Consider the following 17,645-nt stretch of genomic DNA (forward strand, 5'->3'; position numbering starts at 1 on the left):
CTCATTCACGGGTAAGACAATTCTATACAGTGGTGCCTCACCTAACGAGCGCACCGTTTAACGACGAATCCGCATAGTGACGCGTTTTTGCGATCGCTAATGCGATCGCATTGCGATGTTTTAGATAGGGAAAGCATCACATTGCGATGATTGGTAAGTGTTTCACTTACCAATCTTCGCATTGTGATGTTTTACAAACAGCTGATTGGCGGTTCCAAAATGGCCGCCCTCAGTGTTTTCGCGCCCTGCCCTCACTTACCGGGCGGCGAAAATGGCAGCCGGATGGAGGATTCCACGCATAGCGGTGAGTTTTTCCCCAATGGGAACGCATTAAACAGAGTTTAATGCATTCCTATGGGTTCCCCCCCCCCGCATAGCAACGAATCCAGATAGCGACAATCCTGGAACGGATTAACATCGCTATGCGGGGCACCACTGTATATGGTTTAATCACAAGAAAGTAGTACAGTCCCTTGTAATGTTAGCTAGAAGTTTTTAATTTTAGGGCCCACCTATACTGTTTTAGAAGGAATTAGAAATGAACAACCTTTCAGTTGCCATAGTGTCTGTGTTCCCATGAGAGAAAGATTATTGGTTTCCTTGCATTTTTTTTGCCTTTTATTATGAAATAAACGTATTCCTGAATTTTCAAAAAATTAAGGGTGGTGGTGAATAAAAAGAAATAAAGAATTAAAGCCTTTCCTCTCTAGAAAATAACAATTGAAAATGACATGTAAGGGAGGCTTACATGGCACTGTAGTTGTTATTGCAACAGAAAATCACCACAAATAAATCTAAAACAACACTTAAGCATGGAATGAGCACAAGAAAACTTCTGCTAAGGTTTTGTTAAGTGTGTGTTCTCCACATGTGATAGAGAAAGTTTGGTAGTCCCTCCCCTTTGAATGCTGTATTCAGTAGGCAAAAGCAATAGGTTGAAAGGGGTAAGGTTATTTGTGCAGGCTCTCCAGGTAAACCCAAACACACTAAAAAATTTGAGGTTCTGGCTCATTCGAAGACCCTCCACAAATATAGCAGCCTCCTCCAAATTATTATTTTTGCTTATTGAAGACAGATCAGGACTGCCACATTCCTCTAATTGACAAACATATTCTGTAGCTGAATGGGGCTGCAGTGGAACAAGAAAGGCATGCATCAGGCAGATTTCTGGCAATCCCAGAGAAAAAAGGCTAATTAATTTTGTTCATATATTTATTAAAATATTTATATCCTGTACAGGTAATATATCTCATACCTAGTACAGTGTAGTGGTTCCACTCTGCCATGGAATCTCACTGGAGTGGGGAGGGAACTGGTAAAAATGCAGTGGTGCCCCGCTTGACGACGAGTTTTTTGCGATCGCAAAACGATGGTTCCAATGGGGTTTTTTTGTTCGACATTGATTAGGAGCCTGCTTTGCGAACCGTTTGTTCGCTAAACAATGATTTTTCCGGTTCTGCAAAATGGCTTTCTTCCCTTCGCAAAATGGCTGCTTTCCGGACCCCTGCTTTGGAAGACAGCGATTTTAAACAGCTGATCGGCGGTTCTCTATGGGCAATCTTCGCTGGACGATGAGGTATTTCCCCATTGGAACGAATTAACCAGTTTTCAATGCATTCCAATGGGGTTTTTCTTTTTCGCTTGACGATGATTTCACTTAACAGCGATTTTTCTGGAATGGATTATCATTGTCAAATGGGGCACCACTGTATATCATTTACCTTGAAATCTCTTTTAGGCCCATTGTTAAGTCAGTTCCGACTAGATAGCATATGACCTATGGGTAGGGAATCGCAGGGTAACAACAAAACAGTTTGAAACAATTATAAAGTGATGTAACAGAACAGAATAATTATTGCTACTTATGTGTTATATTACTGGGTCACTGACTTCTGGGGCTTGCTTGGCAAGAGTAGTAGCAAAAGCGTTTGTCTGGAGGCTGCTTTAGTTTAATTAACTTCACATTTTAAGAAATGTGAAAGCAACCAGTGTAGTTGTATAGGATAACACCATGTTATTACAGATTAAATAATGTATATGTGCTGAAGAAAAGAAGATGAAGGTTAACAACGCCCAGTCTTTCAGCTATCTTTTGAAAACACCCTCTGATCCTTTCTGCAGTTCTCTTGCTCACATATGTGTAGATTTAAGACAATTGTTGATGCTTCATATATTGGTGTCTTGTTATGTTCAGTTGTGCTGAATCAGCTGTACAGTAAGATTGCCCACGCACTCTGCATATATTTATTAACATTGAAAATCTGCTTTATATAATGCTGATCATGTACCGTTCGACACCAGCAATTGCACATAATTTTTTCTATGGAACAATGGAAAACTTTGTGATATATGCAGCATTTTGGAATAAGCAGATTTAGTGTAGTGAATCCATGGCTTACGCTAATGTTAATAGAGAATTAATTTTCTGTAAATAGTTTGTAGCCAGTTTGTAGTTTAATATATTATTCATATACACTCTTACATTGCTGTTTCTCCAATGTTTTAGTGCAGTGCTGATTATTAATGTATAACTAGAATGATTTTAATCTAAATTCTGTATTAAGGTGAAATGTAGACCAGAAAGGGAAAAATGATATGAAAGCTTTCAGGATCACTACACACACACACACCCGCCTGGCACCTTCATCAGGCAATACATTGTAAAAGGTGGAATGTAAGAGACATGGGAAAAGGGGAAACAGTTCTAAAGTTTTGTTCATGGTTGTGGTGGAATGGGAAGAAAAAGGCAGATATTCACATGTGGCTGTTTCATATTAATGCCATTGGATTGCAACAGGAAGTAACAAAAACAAAGAAACGGAAAAAAAAGAAAGATCCTTTGTTATGAAAACAAAGTCTAGCTGTGGGCTCAAGCTTGTCTCTGTTCTGTTTGAAGCTCACAGTTCCTTGACAGGTGGAGCTTTAAATTCAGTTTTGATGCTGTACAGAATTTCACATTCTTAGTTGAACGGTGACTGGTTTAGCATATTTGTATGGTTACTCTCAACTTTATCGCCGCTCAGAGGCCACTAGTAATGGCACGGCTAAAAAATCTTGTAAATAAATAAATAGATAAATAAACCTTGCAGTGTTTGATGCAGCTTAATCTGCAAGGCCGTCTCCTGCTGTGTCTCTATTGAAGCAACCTGGAATTGTATACAATGTTTCTTGCAACTTCAAATTCCATATTTTCTTTCTGAAATGTATATCTTTTCCTTCAACAGCCAGTTGGCATTCCCTGAGGCAGCTTACATAATGCTTTGCTTTTCAGAATGGAGAAAAGTTAAGTATTAAAAGCCCTCGTGGAAAGATGCATTTGGTATCCAAGAACACAAAAGTTTCCCATTCTTCCACTCAGCCATGTTCTTTAGCCCCATGCCAGTCAGTATGAGCAACTGGGAATGCTTGACCTTTCTACCAAAGAGAGTCTGGAGTCCTCCATTTTGTGTGACTGGGTAGATTGCATCTTTTGAGTGGATTTTTTAAACAAGCATTAGCTTATTTTGCATATGCTGTCAACTAAAGTTGAGCACTGATGAGATGGATAAGCTGTTGGGAGCCAAATATTGGATAAAGACATACCAGAAGAAGATACACACCTGATTAGTTACCATCTGGTAGATGGAAGTTTGGGATTGAATATCTGCTCTGTCATTATTTCACTAAACATGTACTACACAGTCAGTAAAAAAAGGGGAGGAGGCATAAAAACAGCAATGAAAAGAGGAGCATATGTGAGACTCATATTTGCATGTTGCCTTTCCCTAGAGAGCAAACTGTTTTCTACTGAATGAGGCATTATTTTCTACAGAGAGGGAGAGGAAGTGGGCACAGATGTGAGCCTGAGATACAGCCCAGTTAGGCTATATAGAAGAATTCCTGGCTAGGCCACATGGCTTGTCAAGTCTATGTTCTGAAATATTTAAACTTCTGTGTCATGTCATTGCATCTTATATTAGTCCATAGTCAGGGATCTTTGAGGTTATGAGGCCATGGTGTTATTGTGCATAACTAATCCTTTATTTATATGGATTTAGGGGTTGAATTGCTACAGCTTAAACAATTAAGCTCATTGAGATCTTAGAAAGTTACTCTGTTGAGCCTATAACTCCTGGAAATCTCCTGGCCAGTATGGCAACTATGGATGATTTACAAAGAACATTAGAAGTTGACTAAATGCCCATTTTTATTTAGCAAATGTGCTGTTTTCTTAGAAGTTTTAAATCTTCATATTAATTATGTATATAGTTATAGAATTCCTAGATACAAGTGATGCTATGATTGACTCTCGCTTGTCCGTATCCTGCTGTCAAGAGATAAAATTTTGCCACTCTTAAGCTTCCTTTAGTTTCTCCTGTATTATAAGAACATGTCAAAAGCCTTCTGAATCTGCCTATCTTCAACAGTGGCCATTTAAATGGTTGTAAGAAGCCCACAAGAAGAGGCTTGTTTGCCATTTCTCCTACTCCTCACAAGCCGATACAGTATTTGTAGAGAACCTGTTTGTGAATTCAAGGGTCCCAGTTAGCTGTTGTAACAAATACCTGTTGACCAAATTCTCTTCCATAAATATTTTTTTTAAAAAAGCTGTCCATTACTAGATTTTATTGCAGGTAACTACATTATCTGATTATGTATTGCATATGTTTCCTTTTTCTCTTCTAAGACTTTTGCCAGTCAACTCCCCCTGGGTGACCTAACTAGAAAGGCTTTGACTACCCAAGAAGACACAATGATGTATCTTTGCTTTTAACATGCAAAGGAACCAGTTTAAAAAGTTCTGATATCAGAAAGGCATGGAACAGTTTTTTTGTCAGGATGGTGGCAAGCAAGAAATGTCTCCTCCAGACTGCTGCTATTTGAACATGATTAATGTGCATATCGACATCATGTTCAATTTCTCCCTGAAAGAAGAAGGAAAACATTCCTTTGCACATCATATATACTTTTACATAATCCTTATTGTTGTGCACAGTAAGACACATTTAACATATCTAGTTTTCCTTTAAAACAGGAGAAAAGTCTGTATCTGCATATCGTATATTCCTTTATTTACTACCTATGGTGTTTCCCTGTAGTCATGATCTTGTTGAACATGGCTGTGCCATAGATCAGTTTTAGACAATCTGATACAAAGGTGTCTTCTTCATTTGGCAGGTGATACAGATGACTGGCTTAGCACAGTGAACACTTAACCTTTTTTAGGGTGCCACTTGATAAATTACATCTTTATCAACCCAGAGTTGGCCCACCTAAGAACAGAAGAACTAACAGTTTATGAGAAGTCAAAATATTGTGTATTTGCTTTGTAATGGAAAGGCACAGGAAAAAGAATGAACAGAATCGTTCTGTATTTGGGCTAGTGCTATTTAATCTTTCACCAGGCTCTTGTGAATGACAGTAAATCTGAACAAGGGAGAATTGCATTCAGAACCCAGCATCCTTATTTTCTGTGCCAAGGTTTGACAGTATTTATTGTAATTCTCTGACAGTAAAATGAGATTTGTGATAGACCTTTCAGGAGGTGTAACAACAAATGAAATAAAGATTTTTGAAATGTTTGCATCTAAAATGCTAACAAAAATTATTAATAGGGTTTTGAGTCACCTTTCTGTTAAGCTGCAGTAGTGGATGTGAACTTTTCTGTGTCTGATCCACTGTGCCACATGCAAATGAGCATACGGTAAAAGCCTGAATTTGTTCACTCACACCTTTTTAGTGAAAGCCTATCTTACAAGCAAAGTACAGGATCAGGCTAGGATTAGTGATCTTCACTGTAGATGTAAATGAACTGTACAGACAGAAGAGCATATAAGACGGATCAAAGGCACTATATGCCCATTCATGGACCTTTGAAAACTACTTGCTTGCTACCTACCTCCGAAATACCTTTTCTTTGAATTTTTTTTAAAGGCTGATTTTACAGAAAAATGCTCTTCATGCTCTATAGTAGTCATTTTTTAAAGAAGTAAGTTACAATTTGATGAGGTGGCTGAGGGGCTCTGGAGTGCCAGATCTCTCAAAACATTTTTTCTGTATGAATTCATCCCATAACTTAAAAAAACTTGCTGCTCACAACCACAGAGGGTACACCAGCTTTGTAAAAATGAATATTTTTTTTAAATGGTGAAGGAGCCCCATGATCCACATGCACCCCCCTCCGGGAGGGGGGGGGAAACTGAATTTAGCCCACAGGCTACACTTTTGCCTACCCAAAAACTATAAGAAATAAGGACAGGATAGAAATTGCAAACAAAAGGGTGGTTTATGGCATGGACAGAAAAAGTGTCTTTCTGGTACAAGGAAGCTGGTATTCCAGTTTCCAAGGTTTTTTCTATTTCCACAAGCAAGCAATAGTATGTTTAAATCACTATTTCTTTCTTTCTTTCTTTCTTTCTTTCTTTCTTTCTTTCTTTCTTTCTTTCTTTCTTTCTTTCTTTCTTTCTTTCTTTCTTTCTTTCTTTATTTATTTATTTATTTATTTATTTATTTATTTATTTATTTTTGTGATTTTTAAATTGGTACATTGAGTTTTCAGAGAACTGGACTGGTCCAAATTACGTCTTATTTGGAAATATTACAGATTTACTTTTAATTGTATGCTTATTTTCACCTTTGATAGCATTTAAATTGTATAAACTAGGACACACACACAAAATCAGACCGTATTTTCTCTTTGTCTCACTGTTTCTGTAGGAATCATTTGACCCTACTATGCAGCTGCACCTTGTGCATCAGGCTCCATGCACCATTCCTCCCTACCTTTCAAAAAATGAATCAACACTTGGAGACCTGTTGCTGGGCTTCTTGAAATATTATGCTACAGAATTTGAGTGAGTGATCAGCACTTCATTTTAAGTGAACTTTGAGTGTCTCCTGTGCTCTGGCTGTTCTGCATCTGCACTGACTGCAGCTTTGAGAGGAATTCAGGACCTTGCATTTCCATTTAAGGGGAAATGCTTTCTTTCTTTAGTTTAAAAGCTATGGCTTGAAACTGATATGCACTACAAGAGGTTAGAGCTGTTTGGCTGTATGTATTCCAATTCAGAGCTTATTTGAAATGCAACAAAAGTATGTTTTGTTACAACAGTGGTGCCCAACCTTGGGTGACCCAGGTGTTGGATTGTAACTCCAAAGAAACCCTGGCCAGCACATTTAGTGGCTTCTGGGAGTTGCAGTCCAAGAACATGTTGGTCTCCCAAGGTTGCTACCACTGTACTAAAGGAAGAAGCTATCTGCTGCATTTGGACTTATGGGCCTTAAGGATCTGTACAGGGCAACGTATTAGATCTTTCTATTTAAATATTAAACGAATATCTAATTCATTGGATGTCGTACCATGGTTATAAAATTACTTCTCTGTCTTGGATAGCCCAAGGAATCTCACCTGCTCCCCACTCTTGGCTAGGGCTTCTATTTTGGTCTCAACTCTCACAGCTGCTCCCAATGGAAGACTCCTGAGCAACATCTCTAGCAACTGCTCTCTCGTGCTGTTATACTTTGCACCCTCCTTGTATTTATCACCAGTATTCCTATGTCAAGAGAATTTTGTGGAAGTAATTGTACAGCAGTGTTGGAAAGACACTGTTGAAATTCAGCTCATAAGTATGAATTGAATTTTGCTTCTCATTGCATGAAACTAAATGTGCCTGAATGTTACTTGCCCTGATGTATATGTGATTATGAATATCGTAAACAAAAATTATTTCTGTTTTATCACAGACTCTATTTAGACAAAGTAAAACCTAGAAATATATCTTGGAAAAGGGCTGGGGGGAAAGACAGATTTCCAAAGTTTTATGTCTACAGTCCTTCAGATATGCAGAGCCTCTTGCTTACTCTGATTTTTCGAGGAAAGAATGTTTATCTGGCTGGCAGTAACGAAGTAAAAGTTCCAAATAGCTTCCTTACAGTCATCAAATCATATTATGAAATTAAAGATTGAATGATGTTGCTCTTCTTTAGAATTATTCCTATAATGAAATTGTCACTTAAATGCAAAGTTCATAAAGTAATTAAATTTGTCCTAAACATGTATAAGAAATTTAGAAGTATATTTAGTAGTAATGTTTTCCTAGGCATGTACTACTGCATTTTCACACTGTGCTAACTTTACCTTGAATTGTGCCTAGAGGAAATGGTTGCAAATATCCAACTGAGGTATTCATAAAACTCTACTTTTAACTGTTATTTTTGAGTTCCATAATATTGTTAAGATGCCATATAAATCCAAACCTATTTATTACTTATTTCTTTATTTAAAATATGTTTACCTTGCCTTTCAACTTAAAAAGGACCCAAGGCAAATTACATAATTGAAAACAATATTTAAAGCTAAAACAAGTATGTAAATACTAAAAGGAACAAACAAGTACTATTCTGAGAAATGGTAAGCACAAGTAGTACTAAAAACCCAGTCAAAGCAGTGAGGCGCAACCATCCATTTAAAACGCCACTCAAGAAGCCAGTCACTAAGTGACAGTTTGCCTGAAGAGAAAGATCTTTGCCTGCTTGTGGAAGGACAGCAAAGATGAGGCCAGAATGGCCTCCTGTGGGAGGAGTTCCAAAGTGTGGGAGGAGCAACAGCGGAGGCTTTTTCCTGTGCCCCCTTCAAATGCACTTGTGAATGTGGTGGGACCAAAGGCTTCTCCTGATTATCTTAGCATCCAGGCCAGCTCGTAATGGGAGATATGGTCTTTGAGATGGCTTGGACCCAGGCCATTTAGAGCTTTGTAGGTTAAAACCAGCAGTTTGAATTGTGCCCAAAAACAGATTGTTTAGCCAGTGGAGCTACTGTAACGGGGTTATGTGATCCCTGTAACCAGCCCCAGTCAGCAATTTGGCTGCTGTGTTTTGAACCCATTGAAGTTTCCTGACACTTTCCATCAACCGCCTCATATAGAGTGTGTTACAGTAATCCAGTCAGGATGTAACTAAGGCATGTGTCACCGTGGCTAGATCAGATCTCTCAAGAAACTGTCATAGCTGACACACTAGTTTTAATTGTGCAAATGCATTCCTGGCCTGCTGTTGGTTTGTATTTGATTAGATAACTGTGGTGGGGATGCAAAGATGCATGTTAGCCCCTCTAGTGCCCTCGCCCCGCAAGATGTCAATCAGACTTCTGTGTTGTTTGGTGGAAACATCTGAAGAGGAACTTATAAATAGATTTGATTGAACACACTTGCAGTGCATTTGTGATCAGGACCATTAGCAAGTCAGGGCTCCCATTTATGGAAACATGTTGTTCTGAAGCACCTCTTCAGAATTTCAGATGCAGAAAGTGCATCATGGGGATGATGGGGTTACTTAGGTGTGCAGCCCCATACCACCCACAATTACTTTGGGCTACAATACACAGACAGGGTTATTGTTTCCCTTATATTTTGACCAGCAGAAGAGAATTACAGTACTTTGTTTTGGGGACAACAATGCTGAGGATTTAGGAAGGGAAAGATTTAGGTAGGAAGTGTCCATAATAATATCAGATAGAATAGTCTCTCTTGTCCTTTTCTTAGGTGGCTAAATCTCTGCTTAATTAAGAAATTATGAATGATGCTTCTTCCTTTAGTTCTCTCATTGGCAACAAACACTTCATAGTGAAAGAAGATTATTAATATTTTGGCTTTCTGGCTATGCTGAAGTTGCAGTTCCTTTTTAGTGATGTCAGAAGCCAGATGGATGCTATAAAAAAAAGATATTCACAGTGTAGCAGAATGACATTGCTGCCTGTTGTGATCTGCTTAATTCTCTTACATAACTCTTCCCTTTAGCGTCTTTTTCTTAAATTTATTGCCTAGTTGGGATTCAAGCCAAATGATGCTGTAACACCTCTCTTTCCTTTGACCTACATTTTCTGTTGACATTTTGTTAATGGGATTCAGCCAAAAATGGGGTATCAGGCGGTCAGCTTTAGCCCACTCAGAATTTCTGATATCCAGTGCAATTTCTTCCCCATAATCCTAACAACTTTGGCCCAGTATTGCCTTTTCTTGAATTTTCTCATTTTTATGGTCCATTCCAGCCCCATTGGCATTTCTAGGAGATTTACCCAGGAGCTATCTGAGTTGTATTCCACTCTTGCCAGATCCATCAAAGTACTGTGTTTACAGACTAAAAATGATCCCATTTATTTATATGTGCGCTTATACAAGTATTACCAAACAGTTCTAAAAATTGTTTTCCACTTACCAGCTGGAGCAGTCAGATGATTTCAGTTCGTGAAGCCAAAGCCATTCCAAGACCCGATGGCATTGAATGGAGAAACAAATTCATTTGCGTAGAAGGTAAATTCTGTACCTTTGTAGTAACTACAGTGTTTGGGAGATGACTTCATTGTCCTTGCCTTGAAAGACGTTTTAGAGCTGCTGTCTTCTGCATTCTCCTCCCACTATGCAAATAATGATTACTGCTGCCATTTTTCAGAGAGAATAAAAGGAGATAATGATAGACTTAACTATGGAGTCATTTCCCAATCCACATTATATACTCCTAAGAAAAAAAATTTATATAACTGACAAGATGAATAGTTCACATTTTAAGAACAAATGTTATTTAAACCTAATAGAGACAACTGTAGTCCTCCATATGATACAGTCATGTATCTGTTTATGTGAGATAGTCATATTTTATTACTTTCATCAAATTCTGTTTGATGACTGCAAGTTTAGTTCAAAATGAGTATCACACATGGACAAGTCTGGGAAACACTAGGTAGTGGTTCACAGGCTTGGGGGGGCGTACTTAGACTGCTGCTCTTAGAAACCTTAGCTAGCATGCCAGTGGTCATGGCTTCTGGGAGTTGTAGTCCAAGATCATCTGGGGTTGATGTTTAAGAATCTTTATTCTAGAATATGATTTACTCAGGTTGCATGAGGCAGTGGAGGAGTTCTTCTGACCCTTTTATTCCTAGTGTGAGCCAAAAGGTACAAGAATAAAGTATCTTGGATGGTGATGCCCTTTTAAATGTAAGACCAACATCCCAAAGACATTGATTTGACTTGTTTCCTCTTACAGTGGACTTATCATAGGATTGCTTCTTAAAATGGTAAGAACTGGATTTCAGCTACTGGTGTGTCTTCAGGATGTTGGCTTTATATTTACTTTTTTTTTCAAGAGAAAGTCTCGGCATGACTTATATTTTCCCTGCAGTTTATTAGCGGTTAGACACATTCCCCTTTTCATCTATGTATTGTATAAAGCTTATGCCACAACCATAAACCTATGTCACGTGATCTAAGCATATTCTATAGACTTCAAGAAATGTGCAAACTACATCACTTATAATTCCCTTTTTATCTTTTCAGAACCTTTTGATCGAACAAACACTGCTAGAGCAGTACATGAAAAGCAGAAGTTTGACATTATTCTGGATGAATTTCGAAAGGTAAAAGTGTTCAGTAATCCTAGAAAGTGCTATAGAAATATAGAAAGTGCTGTAGAAACAACAACACCATGCTGTACTCCAAAACAGTGCTTGTATGCAGTATACAAGCACTGTTTTGGAGTACAGCATGGTGTTGTTCTTCTAGTATGTAATATCTAGCACATATTTCTGCTTCATTGATTTGATCTGATTCATTGATTCTTCTGCTTCAAGAACTTGGAACTTCAGTTTTGTGTTTCTCAAACAGCAGCTCCCCAAATCACAAGGGAAGTGATTTTCAAACTAGAGGACACCTTAAAAGCAAGCAAGTGCAGCTTGTTTTACAGCAGGAGTAGGCAAGTTGTGGCCTTATATTTGTTATTCCATTTTGGCCCATCTAGCAATGAGGAGTTGTGGGGTAATCTGGCAACTTCTGAAGGGCAGCGTGTTGCCATCCCCTGTTTATAGCAAATGTATCTGTTTGAAAAAGAAGAGCAAGAAAGCTGTGCTGGGAATGACCGAACGTTTAGGTATATGGAGGATCCTGGTCTCATGATTTTCTTCGGATTCAAATTGTTTTAGTTGTATCATTACCCGAGTAATCACAGTATCATATCTATAAAGTATATGCTGGTACTTTATCTTTTGAAAAATATTTAGGAAGTGTTTTTTATAGTTTGAGACAGAATTTTGTGAAGATGTACCATGTTGTAGACATTCCTTCTAATGGCCAGAATCCTGCAACAGGAGACTCTTTTTTGGGGGAGTAGTTTGTGTCCTGCTGTCTAAAGTGACTTTGCATACCATCCAAAAACATACAACAACATATGTGGTGGGCGGTGTACAGGTGTAATGACATAGTTGGGCTGAGGTCACTGCATTTTATGCTGCTTTAGTTTTCGTTTGGTTACAAGGCCTGCTATTCATTTTGCAATAATGGCTTAAGTTCCAAGGAGTCCTTATGTATTTATGACTTATTTTGTTCTATCCTGTAGTCATGGCAGAGACTGAGAGACAGGAGGGACTTGAACTGTATACTACCTTTGCGGGCAACGGTACAGAAAAGATGACTGGCTTCTATTTCCTCAAGCAGATCATTCTGAAATGCTATACAAAAGACATTTTCCAAACCACAGGATGCAATTTTTTCTTCCTTCCCCAATTGCACTTTTTAAAAGAGACTTTTTCTTTAAATTTTTGTTAAGGAAACTTTTGTAAAACTTAAAAAAAGCATAACTAATTAAACTGAAAATCATTAGAACCATTTGAAGACTGGATTTCTGAAACAGATTGGATCAGTGACCAATAAAGAAACTGCTGTAATACAAATACAGTAAATCTGTTGGAGTTTGATTTTATTGTTAATGTGTGTATTCTTGTGGTTGGCTCAGCTACATCAAATATTAAAAAGTGTCAAACAAAGAATTTTGTAATGTACACCAGGCCGTGACATCAAAGATCACCATATGTCACCCACACCCTTAAAAATAAATAGTCTGTGCTTTGTAACTTTGCTAAATGCAAAATACACTTTGGCTGTGTTTGGCTGTTTCCATCCTTTTATAGACATATTACAAAACAAAACAAAAAAGCGATGTTTAGACAAAATAATAAGTTTATTCTAAATAAGGCTGTAGAACTAAGTTTCAGTGAGCTGGTAAGCATGTGTCTGAATTTTAGCATTTGAGATTGCTTGGGGGCAAAGTTTGAAAAAGTTGCCCAATTGTACTACAGCTCCCAGAATGCCCCCAGCAAGTCATGCTGACTAGGAATTTCTGGGAGTTACAGTCCAGAGAAGGAACCTTCTGGAGCTCTGCATGATTGAACAGTGATTCAGACTATTTCTATATGGAGAAGTAGACATTAGGAAAAAGTTATATTAGAATACTTTGTGTGTGGAATGTTATCCCATGAAGGCATACTGTGTAAGGCTGTGCTTTCTGTCAGAAGCATCGCAACTCAGATAGGAATTTACAGCCTCACTGAGCGCATCTGAATCCCAGGAGCTGAAATGTGAAAGCAGCAGAGCAACTAGAAGGCAGTGGAACCATTCATGATGGGTGTGTGTAACTGGTGGCTTGCTGAGGTGAATGAAGCTTACTAGCCATGTATTCTGGGCCCACCACTTGTTTATTCTGCCTGCCTGGGGATGCAGAAAGCAAATGCAAACCTAGGATGTTGTGAGGCATTTTGCATGTCAGGAGAAAGCATGGCCATTGAGGTTGGGTTCAGCTTGATGCACAGAAACTGCAGCCTCCCCCCCCCCCAGCAGAAAACTCGGATAAATGAGTAATAGTCATTGACTGGCAGCTCTGAGCATTATAGTGAAGCAGGGGGAGAGAAAGCACAAGCAAAAGTTCTGCATCCTCTTAACTGCACTTTGTATAATATAGGAAAATAAGTGGGCAGAATTGATACTATTGCTTGTGTCCTTCCCTTCCCATATTCCAGAATAAGTGTTAGGAAATGTCATTCCCTTGCACCTTCACGTAGCCCCCTCTGCTTTGCTTTGTTGTATGATGTGGAGCCACCCGGGGTAAGATTCCCTTCCTGTAGTTTCCTTCCTTTGCCAGTAAATCATTGTAGTGACTGCTAAAAATAGCTGCTACAACAAGACAAGTTTTAAAATTTTTGTTTCTATGTCGTGTAAATATTAAGTTGGTCAGCTGCTATATTAATTGGAACTTTAAATATCTCTTAAATTATGTTTTTTTCCAGGGACTGTGGGACTTTTTAATAGATCTACTGTAGCACAATTTGTGCCTCCTATATTTATTTCAGACCAGTTCATATGTTAACGAATGACACGTTTCATTATGTCAGTTTTTCTTTTATTATCTCTTTAATTTGAATGTTTTTATTGTGTTAAGTGGAATAAAGTTTCTATATTGAAAATGAAAGTACCTTTTCTGTTGTTTGTTCCCTTCGGCTCTTTGACTTATTTTGATGCTTTCCCAGTAGTATTAAAAAAAGGCCTTTTATAGTCAAGCATTTAGAAGGAATCTGGACTTCACACTTTTTAGTCTCAATCATGAGGTTTCTTTAATATTTACATTAATCATAATCATAATTGTGTTCAGAGATTCAATCTACATATTGACATACATACATGCAAAGGTTAGGCATATCTTCCTAAATGAATAGTCATATACATCACATTGCATTGCTAGTAGATGGTAAATGTCGTTGATATGGGATTCTCCACATCAGCAGAGGCAGTAGTTAGGAAAGTGGCCCGGTGGGTTTGTATATCCTCTTAACACAAAATGGGTTCCAGATACAGAAGAGTGATTTTTTTAGCAGTAATCATGCCATATCATTAACTTGAAATTAAATCTTTGGATTGCAACAGGTATTTTAAATTAGATATACTATATAAATTGTGTGGCAGCAGAGTTTACTTAATACTGGGCAAAATCCTGTTCATGCCAGTGTAGCATGACGTTAACCTGGTGTAGATGTACAAGGCGTTATGCCAAGCAACAAAGAATTGGACAGTCACACACCCCCCCAGTACAGCTGATCACACAAGCGCAACAGCAGAGGCGCCTTGGAAATACACCAACTGGGCACTAGCACTGTTGCCGAGGGTAGAATCTAGAGTTGTGTGTGCATATAATTGGATTTGGGCCACTGAAAGGTTTTGTACATCCTGTCTCAGACTGACTAATTAGTTGTAGCATTTGATACCTTCTGGCTCTTCTAATAAACCCATGGAAAAAAATAGGTTGTTGGCCACAGGGATTACATAACCCCCTGTTCCAGCAGCTCCCCTGGCTGCCAATCTGTTTCCAGGCATAATCCAGAGTGCTGGTTCTAACCTATAAAGCCCTGAACAATTCAGCTCCAATCTATCTCAAGGGCTGCATCTTTCTTTATGAGCCTACCCTGGTGCTAAATCAGGAGACCCCTTTCTCTTGATCTCACCAGCCTCACAGGCGCATTTGGTGGGGACATGGGAGAGGGCCTTCTCTGTTGCTGCTTCCAGACTTTGGAACTCCCTCCCACAGGAGGCCAGGCTGGCTCCATCTTTGCTGTCCTTCCACAAGCAAGTAAAGACCTTTCTCTTCATAGAAGCTTTCCCTTAGTGACTGGATGCCTGAAAACGCTTGTTTAATGGATTGCTGTGCCTTACTGCTTTGAATGTACTGTTGGTGTTCCTTTTGTATACCATTTCTTAGTGTGTTGTATTTGATTCTTTTTAGTATTTTGTATGCTTACAGTTGTTAGCTTTAAATATTATATTTTAATTATTTAGGCCACCTTGGGTCCTTTTTTTAAGGAGAAAGGCAGAGTGGAAATGTTTAAAATAAAACAAATTTATTTTAACATTCACATGGGCTGCTGCATCCACTTTGTTGAACCAAGGGCCCACAACATTCACAGCTGTGGAGTCATAACCGTGGAGAATGGATGTTTCTTTCTAGAAATAGGAGACAGTGAACATGTTGGGCTCAATCCAGCATTTGTCCTACTTGAGAGCAGACTCATGAAAATACTGGGATTTAGTAAAAACTAACTTACTGTAAGTCTCATTAATGTCAGTGGGTGTATACTAGGTTAGGAATGTTGATTGTGATCTTGTTCCTCTATATGCATTAGATATGGAATATTCATTATTCATATCCATGGGGATACAAACACAAATATTAGCACCACAGGTTCCTGGGAAAACGACACACACCTGAACCAGCAGGTCCACTTACTGCTCATTGCACATGGCCAGTGTTGTTCTTGTCACACCAATCTAGAAAGCAGACCAGCTGGCACTTCCCTACCTCCCCGCACAGCTGACCACTCCGACAAGTAGGTGGGATGATGGATCTCTCTGCTCAGCTGATGAGAGGTTGGCTGTGCTGCTTCCTGGATTGCCATGATGAGAACGACGTCAGCTGCATGTAGTAAGTGGACCTGCTAGTTTGGGGTTGCTGCCTTGTATTGCTATTTAAAGTACATGTGCAGTTTATTTTAAGCAATAATATACACAGGGACTCTACAATTTGTGTCTTTCCTTAGATATCTAGACTACTAGCAATCCCCTAAGGCAAGGGTACCCAACCCCTGGTCCGCAGCCCGATGACGGTCCGTGGGCTTCCCGGAATTGGGCCGGGGAGACGGATCTCTGCCTTCCCACCTCCATGCACGGTAGGCGTGTTGCGCTCACGCAGGGGTGTGTCACGCTCACGCAGGGGTGTGTTGCGCTTGTGTGCATTTGTGCAAGCATGACACCCCCAATGAGCGCAGGGATGCCCCCACCCCCATGCATGGAGCCCCCCCCAACGTCCGCGGTACCAAAAAGTTTGGGCACCACTGCTGTAAGGTACAATATAGATAATATGGCTGGGTTTTCTAGATATAGAAGAAACGAGTGAGTTACCATTACCATGAGGAGTCAACAAATTCATTTGTATGAAGTTCTAAGTGGGCCCGCTGTCATCAATGTTTTCCATGCTCAGTAAGAGTAACTGGTTTGCGTATTTTGCTCTCAAGAATGCCATGTCTCCATTTGTCCTTCCCATCAGCAAAACCTATACAGTATTGGGTCATTTATTCTAGTTCATGGTGCTGCCCTTCATTCTGCCAATTCTGCTATATTCCCCAAGTACCTGGCACCAGTGATCACCTTCCTGAGCACCAATGCGATCAATATTTTCCTTTCCATCAACAACAGACTAGTTGTGGACTCAAGTCCCTGGTTGATCTCCAACATCAACTGTGACCTTGATACTTTATCTTGAGCTGCAGATCAGTGATGAGAAGTATCACCTTATACTTGTGTTAACCAGTACTTAGGCATTTATTTGGTCTTCACAGTGGTGTGCCTTTTCTCCTGCTAGACCAACCACAAACTCTAGCTGCTTTGGCATTTTGTCTAACTTCCCAACTGGTATCTTCTGTCAGTATAGTGCCTCCTCAGTATAATGGCATTGACCATTCCCCCATGTACACCTTCAATCCCTGCAATGTTGGTTTCTGCACAATTTTGACTGGGAGTAGGAGCATAGTACCCACTTTCCTAGTTTCACCAAATAGGGTTTGAGCTTGTCTGCTGAATGATATTGTCCAACTGGGCACTCTGTTTCTACAACCTCAGTCAAAATGCAGTGGAGATCAGTAATTATGTATACTCTTTCAGGGAGATCTCTGCCCAGGTGATCTTGACCTCTCCTGCCTAGGACAAGCTGTCTGGTATTTGATAGTATCCAAAGGGGTCAGATGTAGCAAATGGTAGCCTGTGACAGAATGTAGCGCAAAATCTGATGAATCATATGACACAGCC

At 39.3% G+C, this 17,645-nt stretch overlaps 1 protein-coding gene across 2 annotated transcripts in view; it reads left to right on the forward strand.

Moving 5' to 3' along the window:
• TENT2 (terminal nucleotidyltransferase 2) overlaps positions 1 to 14,265 on the forward strand; it is a 48,018-nt gene extending 33,753 nt beyond the window's left edge. For both annotated transcript variants that reach the window (XM_020783713.3, XM_078384529.1), the window contains 4 exons: positions 6,697 to 6,833; positions 10,195 to 10,286; positions 11,307 to 11,386; positions 12,361 to 14,265. In XM_020783713.3, the coding sequence (XP_020639372.3) occupies positions 6,697 to 6,833; positions 10,195 to 10,286; positions 11,307 to 11,386; positions 12,361 to 12,435 (384 nt within the window). In that variant the 3' untranslated portion in view covers positions 12,436 to 14,265. The remainder of the gene's footprint in view (positions 1 to 6,696; positions 6,834 to 10,194; positions 10,287 to 11,306; positions 11,387 to 12,360) is intronic.
• The last annotated feature ends 3,380 nt before the right edge of the window (positions 14,266 to 17,645 follow it).

The sequence above is a fragment of the Pogona vitticeps genome, chromosome 2 (assembly GCF_051106095.1).
Source record: "Pogona vitticeps strain Pit_001003342236 chromosome 2, PviZW2.1, whole genome shotgun sequence".
Taxonomy (NCBI): domain Eukaryota; kingdom Metazoa; phylum Chordata; class Lepidosauria; order Squamata; family Agamidae; genus Pogona; species Pogona vitticeps.